Below are 15,445 nucleotides of genomic sequence, written 5' to 3'. Positions count from 1 at the left end.
GTTTTGAGGCTTTTTTCAGCCTACTTTACTCTTGGAAACTAAATGGCTTGCGGGATGATAAATTGTGGTGGACACCTGCGAGTAAAGGAATTTTCTCGGTAAGCTCTTTCTACAAGACCCTTATAGCTTCACCAAACTCTCACTTCCCTTGGAAAAAATTATGGAGGAATAAGGCACCTCCCAAAGCACTCTTTTTCACTTGGACGGCAGCCCTGAGGAAGATTCTGACTACCGACAACCTCCGGAAGCGTCGGATTATTATTGCGGACTGGTGTTGTATGTGTAAGAAAGCCGGTGAGTCAGTGGAACATCTCTTGTTACATTGTGAGACAGCTAGAGCTTTGTGGTGTGAAGTATTCAGCAGAGTTGGGTTGAACTGGGTGATGCCTGCTACGGTAGTGGACGTTTTGGCTTGTTGGGTGACACCGGGAGGACTCCCACAGGTTAATGCAATTTGGAAGATGATTCCTAGCTGCATCATGTGGTGTATTTGGCGAGAGCGCAATGAAAGGACCTTTGAAGATAAGGAGAGGACACTAGAGGAGCTTCGCTCCCTTTTTTTCACTACTTTACTTCTTTGGGCCAATACGTTAGACTTTAATGGCCAAAATGTACACAATTTTCTTCTTTCTGCTGTAGTGATCTAGATAGGTCTTATTCTTGTAATATATCTTGTATACTTGGGCTTTGCCTATTCTTATTAATATTACCGTTTACCTATCAAAACAAAAAAAAAAAGAACCCTAACTACCGATAAAAAAAAATAATAGCCCTATCTTGAAAAGGATGAAAAAAACTTAATTCCTAAGGCTGATATAAATCGAGGCCTAGGTTTTCAACTTTCATAACATTGATAAAAGCTTTTTTTTTTTTTTTTTGATAAGTAAACATTTTTATTGAATAATGATAGGCATAGCCTGAGTACACAAGATGATATACAAATGTATGCCCTATCTATGTTGAAGCAATAGAGACAAGAAAGCCATGAAAGTCGAGGCCATTAAAGTCTACAGCTATGGCCCATGTATGAGTTCTAGTAAACAAAGCTCTTAATTCATCTATTGTGCGCTCCTTGTCTTCAAACGTCCGTTCGTTGTGCTCTTGCCATAGACACCACATAATACATTTTGAGACCATCTTCTCCACAGTTTTGATTTGTTGAATGCCTCTCAAATTTGTCCATCTTGCCAATAGGGTCATTGTAGCGGGCATAACCCAAGCTGATTATTCGGCGAGTGTGTGAGACTTATAGAAAGAGTGCATCGAGAATTTACCTTTACCCAGCCGGTATCCACCACAACACATCAGCTCGCTGGTTGCTCGGTTTTATGGAATACAGTGGGCTGAAAAAATTCTCAGAGCTGCCCACTACCCAATCTTGGGCCGCCCTATTGAAATTGATGTTCTATTGGACTTGTTCCTTCGATATCACCATGAGATCAACCACTGAAGCTTCTTTTTCACATGCCACCTAGAACACAGAAGGAAATATTTCCTTTAGAGTGCTATTTCTACATCATATGTCGCTCCAGAATTTAATCCTAGTGCCCTCGCCTAGAACGAATTTTGTATGTTGAGGAAAGACCCCCTATCCTCGTCTAATGTGCTTCCAAACTCCTAGCCCCACATGCGTCTCTAGTACAACCACCCCCCTCCCCCCCCCCCCCCCCCCCCCCCCCCCCAAAAAAAAAGTCTGTATTTGCACTCAATCGCCGTCTTCCATTTTGCTTCTGTCCATATTATATCTCCACAACCATTTTCCAAGTAACATCCGATTAAAAACTTTCATATTTCTAATACCTAACCCACTGGAGGAGATTGGGGAGCATATCTTGTCCCAACTGACTAGACGGAATTTGAATTCATCTCCCACTCCATTCCACAAGAAATCATGTTGAAGTTTTTCAATTTGGGTTGCCACACTTGCAGGAAAAGGGAATAGAAACAGGAAGTAGGTAAATTAGACAGCGAACTCTATCTCCGCTCTATCTTCTTGATCACCGTGTCTCATATTGGAATAGCTTTTGAGGCAGCCCCCAATGGGAGGCCAAGGTATTCCATGGGGAGAGAGGCAACCTTACATCCCAACGTGCTAACCAACTGCCTTATGTTGTTAACACTTCAAATTGGCACCATTTCTGATTTGTCAAAATTCACTTTCAAACCGGACGCTGCTTCAAAACAGAGTAGGAGGGCCTTTAGTGTCCGAACCTGGTTTTGGTCTGCCTTACAAAAGATTAATGTATCATATGTGAACAATAATGAGAAATGTTAATAGTATCCTTGTTGGGACCCTCCATAAAGCCATTAATAACCAGTGCTGAAATCATTTTGCTAAGCGCCTCCATGACAAGGACAAAGAGAAGAGGAGGCAACGTGTCCCCTTGTCTTAAACCTTGGGTGCTACTAAAAAAGCCAACTGGACTGTCATTTATCAAAACTAAAATTTTCGTCATTGATATATACCATCTAATCCACGACTTCCATCTCTCCCCAAATCTGCACCTCTCAAGTAGGTATAGTAAAAAGTCCCAGTTAACATGGTTGTAGGCCTTCTCCATATCCAACTTGCAAAGGATCCATGTAGTGCCAGCTTTTAGTCTACTATCCAGACATTCATTAGCGATAAGAACTGCATTTAGGATTTGTCTGCCCCTTACAAATGCATTTTGAGGTTTTGTAACAATCTTCTCCAATATCTCCCTTAGTCGTAGATTGTAACAATCTTTTGCAAAGGATCCTTGTAGGCGATTTGCAAGCACCTTGTGGATTATTTTGTATACCCCATTCAAAACTCCTTTACCTTCGATGCCCCAACTTTTTTAGGTATCAATGCAATAAAAGTAGCGTTAAGGCTTTTCTCAAACTTGCCGACCAAGAACAGTTCCTGGGAACACCTTCATTAGATCCTCATTCACTACTTCCCAGCATGTTTGAAAGAAGCCCATAGAAAATCGTTTGGACTTGGTGTCTTGTCTTTTACCATTTTCCTCACCACTTCATATACCTCCGCCTCTTCAAATGGCCTCTCCAACCAAGAAACATCATGCTGCTCAATAGACTCAAAATTGAGGCCATCAAGCGTTGGTCGCCACCCGTCTTGTTTTGTAAGCAAATGTTCAAAAAAATCAACATGTTCATGAATCACCTTGCCCGCCTTACATTCCAAGCCATCTATTTTCAGCATCTCAATGGTATTGGTTCTCCTGTGCGAGTTAGCAATTCTGTGGAAGAACTTCATGCTTCAATTCCCTTCTTTCAATCATAATGCTCTTGATTTTTGGCACCAAGAAATCTCCTCTAATAAGATAATCCCCTCTAAACAGTTTAAGATCACTCCTGTTTATAAATTAAAAATAGAATTTGATAAAGGTAGTAATCATAGATATATTACCAATCCAACTTTGTCTTTCGAGATAGCCCTTCTTGGCAGAGAACCCTTTCCTCTTGTATCCTCTTTAATTCCTGAATCTCCTCCAACTTGACTTTCTTGCATTCCCCTATGTCACCAAAAGATTGAATATTCCAAAACTTTAAATCTATTTTTAGAGCTGTCATTTTACCTGCTAATATGAAGCTATGGGTACCATGTATCCGATATGAGGACCACCATTGCTTGATCTTGTCCACAAAGCTTTCAATTTTCAGCCACATATTTTTGAACTTAAAAGTACCGACGCCCTATTTGGAGACCTCCACAATCCAACTAGATAGGAAATGATCCGAACAGAGATAGGGCAGTCTCTTTTGACGTACATCTGGATAATGACTTTACCATTCCGGTGAGACCAAAAATCTATCCAATTGAGACGACGTGATTGTACCCCCCATAGGCGGAAGGTCCACCAAGTTCAAGTAAAAAATACATTCAGAGAATTCTGTCATTGCCAGTTGAAGCTTGCTCTCTCCCAAACATTCACTTGGGAATCTATCCAAAAGCTAACGGGGGATTGCCATTTGATTGGCTGACATGGCATATTGATGCCATGCATTAGCCAATTGAAAATCAACATGTGGAAATTCTCTGTTAGTTTTTCAACTTCCATAACATTGATAAAACCTAACTGGAGATTGCCGTTTGATTGGCTGACATGACACATTGACGCCATACGTTAGCAAATCGACAATTCATTAGTATGCCATGTGGCATTTCTCCATTAGTTTTGACAGTTTTGTAATGGGAGATAGACAGAAATACTTAATTGCGAGTTTTTGGAAGTTCAAGTATCAAGTTTGCAAAAGCTGAAAACTTAGGCCTTGATTTGGAAAACGTGAAAACCTACTGATTTTGTAATTATTCCTTTCAAAAAAGAGAATCCATTTGGAAAAGGCCAGTAGATGAATACATGATAGTATTTTTTAGCGTTGCCATAACCAACTTATTTCCCTATTTTTTTTGTACTAGACCATATGATTTTATGTTGACGGATCATGTGGCTGATTAGAAGTACAATCCTTACTGTGAGTACTTTGGAATGCAGGTTTCTCATGAAGAGTCCAAGTTGGTAGAAATTTCAAAACTTCAGAAAACAGTGGAATCATTGAACCTTGAACTAGATGCGGCTAAATTGGCCACAATCAATGAGTGCAACAAGAATGCAGTGCTGCACAGTCAATTGGAGTTTTCGATGAAAGAGAAATCTGCTTTGGAAAGAGAACTCATTGGAACAGCTGAACTGCGAAAGGAAAATTCATTTTTAAAAGTAAGTCATGTTTTTGATTGATTTCTTCCTCATTACTTACCCTAATGGTTCCTTTTTTAAGATGAGCATTCCTGCAAAAGTTGGTCCTTCCAAATACTTTGTATTGCCATTGAGGATTATCGTTGAGCCATTTAAGCCTGATTAAATTACTAAACAATTTGTTAACTCAAATGAAAGCAGCGCATGATGGTGCTTGCTTATGATTTTGACTATATTTTTCTGGATTAGTTGATACCATATTTCTGTCTATAGCATGTGATCTAGGCATATGATGAATAGGGCTGTAATTGGTTTGGTTTGGTTTTAAGCGTAGTGGCGAACCGCACTGAACTGAACTGGTCGATTTTGTAATAATCAAAACCAAAACCGACTGGTTTATCAAGAAAATTGAATTGATTGGGTTTTATGGTTATTTTTGGTTCGGTTCGGTTTCATAGGGGTATTTGATTTGGCCCTTTTATGTTGGGATGGTTGGTTTTGTGACACAAATGTATATTGTTTTAGCACAAATATCATTTTTAGAGCCAAAAGTATTATTTCTAGGTCAAAATAACATGCACATGTACTAGTTCGTACATATCATTATATAAAGTAGAAAACTTTTATGGGACACCCCTTGAGTTTTGGCTTATTTTGATCTAGCACCTTTGCCTTTATTAAGCAATAACCCCGTGGTACACGTTTATTAGAAATAGGACACTCCCTTCTTTTTCCTTTCATCACCGTTAACAGAAACCACGCGAACCAATTGTAAAGTGCCACGTGAACCAATCTTAGAGTGCCACGTGGCAAGTTATTTCTTCAAAAAATAATGTTCTTTATGAAATAATAAATTTATTTATTTAGTTAAAAAACAGTTTTAAATTATAAAACTGGAAAGATAAAAATAAAAAATAAAAAAGAAGAAAGGCTCTGAGAGTCACCTGTGGTGGCTGGTGGCTAAAGCCACCACATGTGGATGGGTTCTGGCCACCATGGGGAAATTGGGTTGCTCCGCAACCATGGATCCTCAATAAGTCTCACATTTCCTGTTTTCCAGTTATGCCATATCTTGCTTTCATTTGGAGAAATATTTCCATGAAAATTGCTTTGTTTTCTGACAGAGTGCTTTGGATGCCTTGGAAAAGAAGAACTCAGCACTGGAGCTTGAGCTTGTAAAGGCTAAAAAAGATGGTATTGAAAGCATAGAAAAGCTGCAGGAAGTTGAACATAAGTGTTCTGAGCTCCAACAGAATGTTAAAAGGTTTTATTTCATTTGATGGAAGCCTTTCTGATTATGTTTTTTCAAACTTTAATTCACAGTTTATGGTGCTTGATAAAACTAGAATTTTGGATTGGAACTTTGTTATCTTCTTGTGCTTTTTGTTCATTATCTCATTTCTCTTATAAAAACTCTCGACATCAATAATGTTAACTATTTTTTTCCACTATGTTTATTCAGTTTGAATGGTTTTTGTGTTCTTATATCCTGATTATATTGATTGCATTGTTTATTTGAATTATAGTCTTGAGGAGAAGCTCTCACTTTTAGAGGATGAGAATCATGTCCTACGACAAAAAGCTTTGAGTGTGTCTCCAAAGCACAGCCGTCCTGGTTTTTCAAAGTCATTTTCAGAGGTAAGTGGGTTTTGCATCTAATTAACTGTTTCACAACAAATGTATTTCCGCTTTGTTTCAGTGTGTTTATTTGTATGGCTATGTACCGTTGTTGTAAAACTGTGATTTTCTAAATGGGGCAGAAATACTCTGGTGCGCTTGTTCTTCACCAAAATGACCGGAAGCCTGTGTTTGTAAGATAACATCTATATCAGTTTTTGTTGAAGATGATCCACATTGCATCATGTTGATTATTATTTTGCTTTTCTTTCAATGTACGTTGTAATTGATGCAGGAATCACCCACACCTACAAAGCTAATTGCACCATTTTCACATGGTTTGTCTGAGTCACGACGATCAAAATTAACAGTGGAGAGGCACCAGGTTTCCTCTCTTTTTCCTGTAGCCTTCCTATTTAGATTTTGCAGCTTACTGTAAACCGATGACATAGTAATATTGTTTATTCGAAAGATAACATTCCCAAACAATGAAAATTTTAATTTTACTTGTCACTCATGGGACTTGAAATATACATTTGAGGTGCAGGAGAATTATGAATTCCTTTCAAGGTGTATTAAAGAAGACTTGGGGTTTAAAGATGGTAAACCGCTGGCAGCATGCATCATATATAAATGCCTTCTTCACTGGCATGCTTTTGAGTCTGAGCGGACACAAATTTTTGACTTCATAATCGAGGGAATTAATGAAGTCCTGAAGGTGGTTCACTTGCTTCAATTGTCATTTTTTAATCTTATTTATAAACTGGGATGATATTAGTCTGATTGATATTACAATGTGGTTTACGGATTTTGTTTTCTTTACTTGATTAGATAGCTACAATTATTTTAGAATCTTATCAATCCAGAATGATGAGTGGGGCTCATCTTATGTATTTGCTTCCAAAGATTTGTGAACTGAGGTATGAAAACATTGTTTCAGGTCGGGGATGAGAATGTTACGTTGCCATATTGGCTGTCCAATGCCTCAGCACTTTTATGCCTCCTGCAGAGAAATTTAAGATCCAATGGTTTTCTGACGACAACTACTCAGCGTTCTGCCGGGTCTGCTGGGTTAATTAGCAGGGTTGGGCATGTGAGTTAATGCTGACAAACATGGCCTTATAGCAAATTTTATGTGTTTAAGTTACGTGATTACATATACATATATTTACATTGAACATTGGTGAATATTCATGAGTACATTATCTTCTGGAAGAGATTATGTGTATATATGCGTGTGTGTGTGTATATATATATATATATATTTGACAAACATGGCTTTATAGAAAATTTTGTATGCGTTTAAGTTATGTGTGTATAGCAAATTTAGCAACAAAGAATTGTTGCTAAATTGGTTTCAAATTGTTAGCTTGTTGATATGTTTAATGTATTTTGTTTTTATTTTTTGTTTTTTTGTTTTTTTGTTTTTTGTTTTTTTAATAAGTCCAAATTTAAAATGACTTATTGAAAACAAAGTTATAAAAGACATGGGAGAGGGATGTAAGAGAAGAGGAGGGATGTAAGAGAAGAGGAGGGATGGGGGAGCTGGGTGTTGGAAGGACTGCAGTAAAGACAAGAAAGACCACATCCGGCTAAAGAGTTTACAAGAACGGTTGAACTGGGTAGGTTTCAACCAATACACATTTTAATGGCTTAGACTGAGGTATTGTAATTGTTTCCATTTGTATATGCCTTCTTTTATTTTAAAGAAGCAGAGAGTGTGATTGCCTGGGGCTAAACTTGAGCATTTTTGGCTACTCCATTATGTGCATATCATGATACTTCTATAAGTCACTTAGTAGCTTGTCTTTCTACTAATGATTAAAGCTATCTATTATTCACTTATTCTTTTTTAAGATATTGACATGCTGGTTCTCGAATGTTTGACATGCTTTTTTAGGATAACAGATATGTATTATAGAGTTGATTTTGTATTTGTAAATGTAAGTTTTCTATGTTTAGCTTAGAACTTCATGTACCTTTAATGGTGAATGAAGACAAGTTTTGTCTCTCATTGCCTGAACTAGTTCTTGCATAGAGATTTGTGTGTTTCTGGTTTTCAATATTGCTGTACCATTTGTACATGCTGAATAATTTTTGTATGAGATAAATCTGTTTTCTTAGGGTCTGAAATCTCCTTTCAAATTTATTGGTGGATTTGAGGATGGCATTTCACATATAGAAGCAAGATATCCTGCTATTCTATTCAAACAACAGTTGACTGCTTGTGTGGAGAAGATTTTTGGTCTGATCCGTGACAATTTGAAAAAAGAATTATCTCCACTATTGGGCTCATGCATTCAGGTGATTGTTCTCATTATGTCAGATTTGATGTAGAATGATACGTGCCAATGTGTGTCATATGTCAGCTATCTTTTTAATTATTATTTTGTTTTCTCATTTTTATTTTTTGGTGCTTAATACATAATCTAAGTGACAGTTTCAGTGCAAATGGAAAACTGTGTTTAAAATGATGGCTGCAAATGGCTATTACTTGTTAGTATTTTCATATAGTGATTATCTTATATAGGTAATGGATTTACAAAGCACCCAAAACTAAGGTGTACAGCTCCCGGTGTTATTGATATGCTTTACTCCAAATCAAATATTTTGACATGCATTAGTTGTTTACATTAACATTAGTCTACATGTGCTACCTTTTTTTAATTCACATACATGAGTTTATCTTTCTGAGTTGGTTAATTGAATTGCGTTTAGAAGTTTAGGTTATTAGAAGGCTATAAAATAAGAATAATGATAGCCTTACCACTATTTTACCACTCTTTTACCACTTTTTTTAATTTTTTAATTTTTTAAAAAATTTTTCTTTTACTTAATGATTAAGCAAGCGACTATCACTAAAATTATATATTTTTAAAATTTTTTCTTAATGACTAAGGATATTAAAAAAATGAATAATGATAGCCTTACCACTATTTTACCACTCTTTTACCACTTTTTTTAATTTTTTAATTTTTTTAAAAATTTTTCTTTTACTTAATGATTAAGCAAGTGACTATAACTAAAATTATATATTTTAAAATTTTTTCTTAATGACTAAGGATATTAAAAAAATACTTAAAAGAAAATGATAAAAAATTAAATACACTATAAGTGGTAAAATAGTGGTAAAAGAGTGGTAAGTGTATCATTACCCATAAAATAAACTTTTAGCAATCCCTTAGCGTATTGCTAGGTTGGCTTGTTTTGCAGTTTTGATTTTTTTATTTAATGACAGAGGACATCTGCAGGAATGTATTATTTATGTTTTGAGGAAATCTGGTGGAAAAATCTTCTTATCATTATACGAGTTCAGTTTCTTCAAGGCTTAGTCTTGACATTATACGATTGATTTTACTTGGCCTTTTTTTTTTCTCTCTTTTTTGTTATTATGATAACCTGCAAAATCTTGCAAGTCACCTCTTACATTCGTCTTTTTATCTTTTGTCAATTATTAAGGCACCCAAAGTAAGAGTACATGCTGGAAAATCATCTAGATCACCTGGAGGTGTTCCTCAGCAACTACCTAGTAGTCAGTGGGACAATATCATCAAATTTTTGGATTCTCTTATGAGTCGATTACGTTGCAATCATGTATGTTCAAAGCAACGTTCCCTTTGTCATTATTGTTTTTTTATATATGCTTATTGTTTGTATCTGTCTATTTGATGAACACATCTGGGAGCATAATTTTCACTTTCTGTCTGTTCTTCACCATATCTACTTGTATTAGATAACATGCTTTAGCACAACAGTAGTTCAAAGAACTAATCACAATTATTTACAAAGACAATTTGATTGAATATGGTCTTCATATCTTTCACATGAGATGTTTTATGCACGGGCATCAACCTTAGACATAGGTATGTACATGATCACTGATGATGTCAGGTCAATCAATATACAAACAGAAATCTACCTCGTGTCTTCTTGCAAACACTGTTGATTGTGCAGCCCCCTTGGTTCACACAGAAATGTTTGTCGGCTGGCAATGATGCCTAGGCAGTGTGTTGTTGCCGGAATCCATGTTGGTGAGGGAGGATGCAGATGTGTGACGCAGCAAAAGATTGCAAATTTAACCAAGTGCTTGTCGGTGTATTTTTGGCAGGAGTTTCTAGCCCTCATACTCCCCAATCTCAGGAACTTTGTGCATGGTCTGTTGAATTGGAAGAAATGGCTAAGCTAAGTTCTGTCCAACGTGTGGGATGAGGCACAGTAGAAAATAAAATTGGAGCAAGGGTGTTGGTGCTTTCCAATTGTACACTGAGATGGGATGATTGGGGAGAGTACCTGCTGGTGGCATCCTGCCCCCAAACCAATGTGGCATTTTATCATCAGTTGGGAATCGTTTACTCATAATTCTTCAACTTACTGTACTCCATAGGAATAAGAAACGAAGAGGTAGATAAAATTTTGATTCCTAGGAAAGGAAAATTCTCCATTGTTTTCTCATTCTGAGGTCATCACAAATCAGGATGATAATCATTTTCCTTTGAGAAGTGTTTGGATAAATGAGATGCCTCTTAAGGTTGCCTTCTTTGTATGGAGAACTTCTTTGGTGAAGATCCTGACAATAAATCTTCTTGCCATCTGGAGGGGGTCTCTATGGCATCTTGCAAATTGCAGTTGTGTGGAAGATGGTTTCCATATACTAGTTCTAGCTTGAAGTTTTCTCTTGTAATGTCTTTGTGCACTTGAGCTATGCCTATTCTTCTATTAGTATTAATAAAATCTCTTTTGCCTGTAAAAAATGACAAGCAGGTGCGGAATGCTGAAAAAATATTTTAGCAAAATATTTGGTTTGGAACAACACAAATAAGTAGGAACACAACAATTAAGGTTCTATTTTAACATATATAAAGCCATGCTCCGTATGGACATAAATGGACATAAATTATAAGTCAATTTGTGCTTGGCTGAAAAGCTTTTGTGAAGACTGCTGCATTAATTAAAGGTTGTTTCGTTTTTGGAAAAAAAAAAGTCCCAAGTCAATGCGTGTATAGATCTAATGCCTCATTCCTCATGAAACCTTTGTTTCATTGCATTTCATCTGATTTAGAATCTGCTGGACAGTATTGGTTTTTCTGTCTTGTCCCTCATTAAACTTTTGTTGCTTTGCACTTTTTCTGATTTAGAATCTGCTGGACGGTAGTTTTTCTCTGCCTTATCCCTCATTATACCTCTGTTGTGTTGCACTTTTTCTGATTTGGAATCTGCTGGATTGTGTTAGTTTTTCTCTTTTTCAAATATCAGTGTTAGAATTGTAGTAATAAATATTTGGCAGCTTCTGTTGCATGTCAGAGTTGTGATGTGGAAGTGTCTAAAATAAGTGAAGGATATTAAAACTTGTCAGACAAGTTTAGATGTTGAAGAGTTTCTACAATTTGGTTTGCATCATAAAGACATTTGTACAGCATTTAAGAACTTGGTTTCTTTTGCCTTCTGACAAATGCTCATTCAGGTACCCTCATTTTTCATCCGTAAGCTAATTACCCAGGTTTTTTCTTTCATCAATATCTCACTTTTCAACAGGTAATCATCGTTTATTGTGTTGTTTGTTATGTCCTCGGATGAATAATTAGTTTGTGTATTGAGTTATTCCTTTTCTTTGGTTGGGTTTGATGTAGTCTTCTCCTCCGACGTGAATGTTGCACATTTTCAAATGGAGAATATGTGAAATCTGGTCTAGCAGAACTGGAGAAGTGGATTGTATGTGCAAAAGAGGAGGTAAATACAATCTTGATTTGACATGAGAGCCGTTCCAGTAGCTGAATTTATATGTTTAAGGGCCTGATTAATTTTCTAAACTGTAGTTTGCAGGAACGTCTTGGCATGAGCTAAATTATATTAGACAAGCTGTTGGGTTTCTGGTATAAGTGATGGGTTTTTTAATTTTACAAGCTTGCAGATATGTTATTTAGGCTGGTTTGGATAATAAAAACCAAACTATCTCATCTCATCTCATATAATCATTACAACTTTTTCAAATTCCCATACAAAATATAATAAATGATTCAATTTTTTTAAAATTCCAAAATAAAACTAATATTAAAAAATTATATTATAACAATATTTTATTCAGCTTTTAACAAAACTTCTCATCTCATCACATCTCATCTGTCCTGCGTAACCAAACAACGTCTTAATGTATTACTGAATTTTTTTAGGTAATACATCAGAAAAGGAAAAAATCTTTGGAAGAGATAATGCAGGATCTTTGTCCGGTAATATGTCACATATCTTTCATCTATTTCTTCATTTTGTCCTCTCTTAACTTGGAAAAACCATTTTGAACCATAAACAAATTATTGAAATTGTGATCCTTGGGCAGGCATTAACTGTTAGGCAAATCTATCGAATAAGTACCATGTATTGGGATGACAAATACGGTACTCAGAGTGTGTCAAACGAGGCAAGTTTCATTTTCCATTCTAGTTCAGTAAATTTGGTTAATATGAGTTGTGTATGCCTTTGAATCCTTTGGGTTTGCAGGTGGTTGCACAAATGAGAGAAATCTTGAACAGAGACAATCAAAATTTGACCTCTAATTCCTTCTTACTGGATGATGATCTGAGGTAATATGCTTGCCTGTCCCAATTATATGGGCAGTGTATGTATAACATAATTGTTGTTAAAAAGAAATAAATCAGCAATGGATGATTCGCTCCTTTTGATAAAAATGTTATTTTACCAAAATTTAATGTTTGTCAAAGCCTTTTTTTCAACTAGGTTAATAAATTTTGTGCCGCATCGTTATATACTTGAGTCTAAATTTCTCTCTCACATTACAGCATTCCATTCTCTACTGAAGATATAGATATTGCGATTCCTGCTATCGATACTTCAGATGTTGAACTTCCAACATTCTTGTCCGAGTATCCTTGTGCACAATTTCTCGTCCCGCATCAAAAGTAAATAATCTCTGCAATCCTCAAAGCTGCAAAAATTGCCGTATAGCATTTATTTTAGCCTGATATGCATTCATTGTAGGCTTTAGAGATTGTTTTACACGTAGGACAGAGGTTTTCTCCCTACTTAGCATTCAGAAGGAAATCTAAGCAATTAGTCATAAGATAGATAGTTGTTGCTGATTACTGAATCAGTAGCTCTCCTCCGTACTGTTGGTTTGGCAACTAGCCATCCAGGCTTGTGATGGAATGGATGACTGTTCTCTTCACTTAGAAGGCTTCTTTTTATTCATTATTTTTTCTATGAAGTTGTCCTTTTAAGTTTGTATATATTAACGCAGGAATTATATGTTGTATTCTAAGTGCAATTATATAGTTTTCTGTTCTACGTACATTAATTCTAGAACAGAATTGGTTTTTTGCTGTAAATATGCAATATATTGTATATCATTTTTAAGGTGGGCAGTCTTTCATTGGTTATTTCAGTATCATTGCCATTCAATACATATAACCCCAAATGCCATGGGAGATGTTCCTACTATTGTCATGAGGCAAGTTTGGATCTAAAATTCATGGGTGCAAACAATCATTTAGGGCCATATCCGTAGTGAAAGCCAGCGATTTAACCAAAGCAATTTAACCAGTTTTGGGTAGGGAAACTTCCGAGTGTGTGGTGCATGGGACCAGGGTATACTCTGCAGATGTAGGTCCAAAGGTCCTGCCTTGAAGAGGTTTCCCTTCATTAAAAAAAAAAAAAAAAAAATCATGATTTTTGCTTAATGTAGTCCTACTGCATGGAAAGAATGGAACTGTTTAGGTATTTTGTGCGGATTCGTTAAATTTGTTTGATGATTATCATATTGTATTTCTGGGTAACAGTGCGTGATATGCTTTCCATACACCTTAAGGGAGATTATAAAAATATATGGAAATTTTGTATTTGGGAGATATATGTTGTCAACGTGAAACTGATGTCTATGAAATAAGAGTTTTGCTATATACAAGCACAGTTGCGTACTAATCTGTGTACCAATACTGATTTATTCATACTTAAAATTTAAATTAACACTTTTGAATAAAATTTACTTTTTGACCAATCACATCACATTGGTGCACAATTGTGCTTACAACTATATTTTTCCATGAAATAACTATCAAGAGGTCAAATTCATTTGTGAAGCTATTTTTGTTGTGTTTGTCTTGGTCGAAAATATATTTTATGAAATTATTGTTAACCTTGTGTTTGGTAGGGTGGAAAATTGAGAGAAAAATGTCGGTTGGTTAACGGGAAATTAAGCTTTTGATACCTAACCTATACTTCTCAAAAGACTTGTCTTCTCAAATTATTCTCACCAAATTCTGTGACAAAATTAGTTGGCCACTGTAGAGTCATTTTTTCAAGGGTGTAATAGGCAGCAATACTTTGTAAGAGTATTGGCATTGGTTTATGTATATGCAAAAACACTTGTTTGGAGATTGACTTTGTCGTAAACTCCCATATTAGATTATGCATCTGAGTCATAATAGTAATATTATTATTTTGTTGTTAATTTTTGCTTTTTTTTTTTTCTTAAAAATAGATTTTGCTTTTAGCACTCACTACAAATTCCATCATTTAATCTATGTCCAAAAACACAAATTTCATGTATCCAAATTTACCAATTTTATACATAAAAATGACTAAATTTATAATACACCAAAAATGAATCCCGTGTGCTAAAAAATAGCACATATTATAACATGTGCCCAATATTATCAATAAATATTAACATTTAAAAAATAGTTTGTGCCATTAACTTAATACAAATTCCATGTATTAAAATTAATTTAATACAAGTTTCAAAAAGTTGATTTTGATATAAATTCATAAACTTAATACAAATTCCTTCAAGTTCATTGCAATACAAATTTCAAGCACCACTAAAATGGAATACAAGCAGCAGCACTAGCAACCACCAAGAAGTCCTCTAGTAGCTCAACTACTAGCAAGCAGCAACAAAAACTAACCACGAACAAAAACTAGCAATCACCAACAAGTCCTTCAACGGCTTCACCACCAAAAGCAACAACAAAAACCAGTAACCACCAACAACAAAATTAACCCAATCGAAACCACCAACTAGCAACCAACCACTAACAAAATACAGTTCTATCAAGAGGTACAAAAAATGATTTCCATTTGATAGCGGCTAGCCATACAACAATACTTAAAACATGTCACCACACAATTAAAACAAA

At 35.6% G+C, this 15,445-nt stretch overlaps 1 protein-coding gene across 3 annotated transcripts in view; it reads left to right on the top strand.

Annotated features, from left to right (window-relative positions):
- Window positions 1-13,692, top strand: part of LOC122295991 (myosin-15) — a 45,363-nt gene extending 31,671 nt beyond the window's left edge. For 2 of the 3 annotated variants that reach the window (XM_043105303.1, XM_043105305.1), the window contains exons 24-39: window positions 4,482-4,703; window positions 5,807-5,946; window positions 6,209-6,320; window positions 6,443-6,493; window positions 6,595-6,684; window positions 6,841-7,017; window positions 7,240-7,392; window positions 8,424-8,603; window positions 9,759-9,893; window positions 11,761-11,831; window positions 11,927-12,026; window positions 12,113-12,169; window positions 12,467-12,523; window positions 12,631-12,711; window positions 12,792-12,874; window positions 13,091-13,692. In XM_043105303.1, coding sequence (XP_042961237.1) covers window positions 4,482-4,703; window positions 5,807-5,946; window positions 6,209-6,320; window positions 6,443-6,493; window positions 6,595-6,684; window positions 6,841-7,017; window positions 7,240-7,392; window positions 8,424-8,603; window positions 9,759-9,893; window positions 11,761-11,831; window positions 11,927-12,026; window positions 12,113-12,169; window positions 12,467-12,523; window positions 12,631-12,711; window positions 12,792-12,874; window positions 13,091-13,214 — 1,833 coding nt within the window. In that variant the 3' untranslated portion in view covers window positions 13,215-13,692. The remainder of the gene's footprint in view (window positions 1-4,481; window positions 4,704-5,806; window positions 5,947-6,208; window positions 6,321-6,442; window positions 6,494-6,594; window positions 6,685-6,840; window positions 7,018-7,239; window positions 7,393-8,423; window positions 8,604-9,758; window positions 9,894-11,760; window positions 11,832-11,926; window positions 12,027-12,112; window positions 12,170-12,466; window positions 12,524-12,630; window positions 12,712-12,791; window positions 12,875-13,090) is intronic. The other variant, XM_043105304.1, reaches the window with a different exon arrangement.
- The last annotated feature ends 1,753 nt before the right edge of the window (window positions 13,693-15,445 follow it).

Source organism: Carya illinoinensis, chromosome 15, assembly GCF_018687715.1.
Source record: "Carya illinoinensis cultivar Pawnee chromosome 15, C.illinoinensisPawnee_v1, whole genome shotgun sequence".
Taxonomy (NCBI): Eukaryota; Viridiplantae; Streptophyta; class Magnoliopsida; order Fagales; family Juglandaceae; genus Carya; species Carya illinoinensis.
This window is presented reverse-complemented; position numbering and strand designations above follow the sequence as displayed.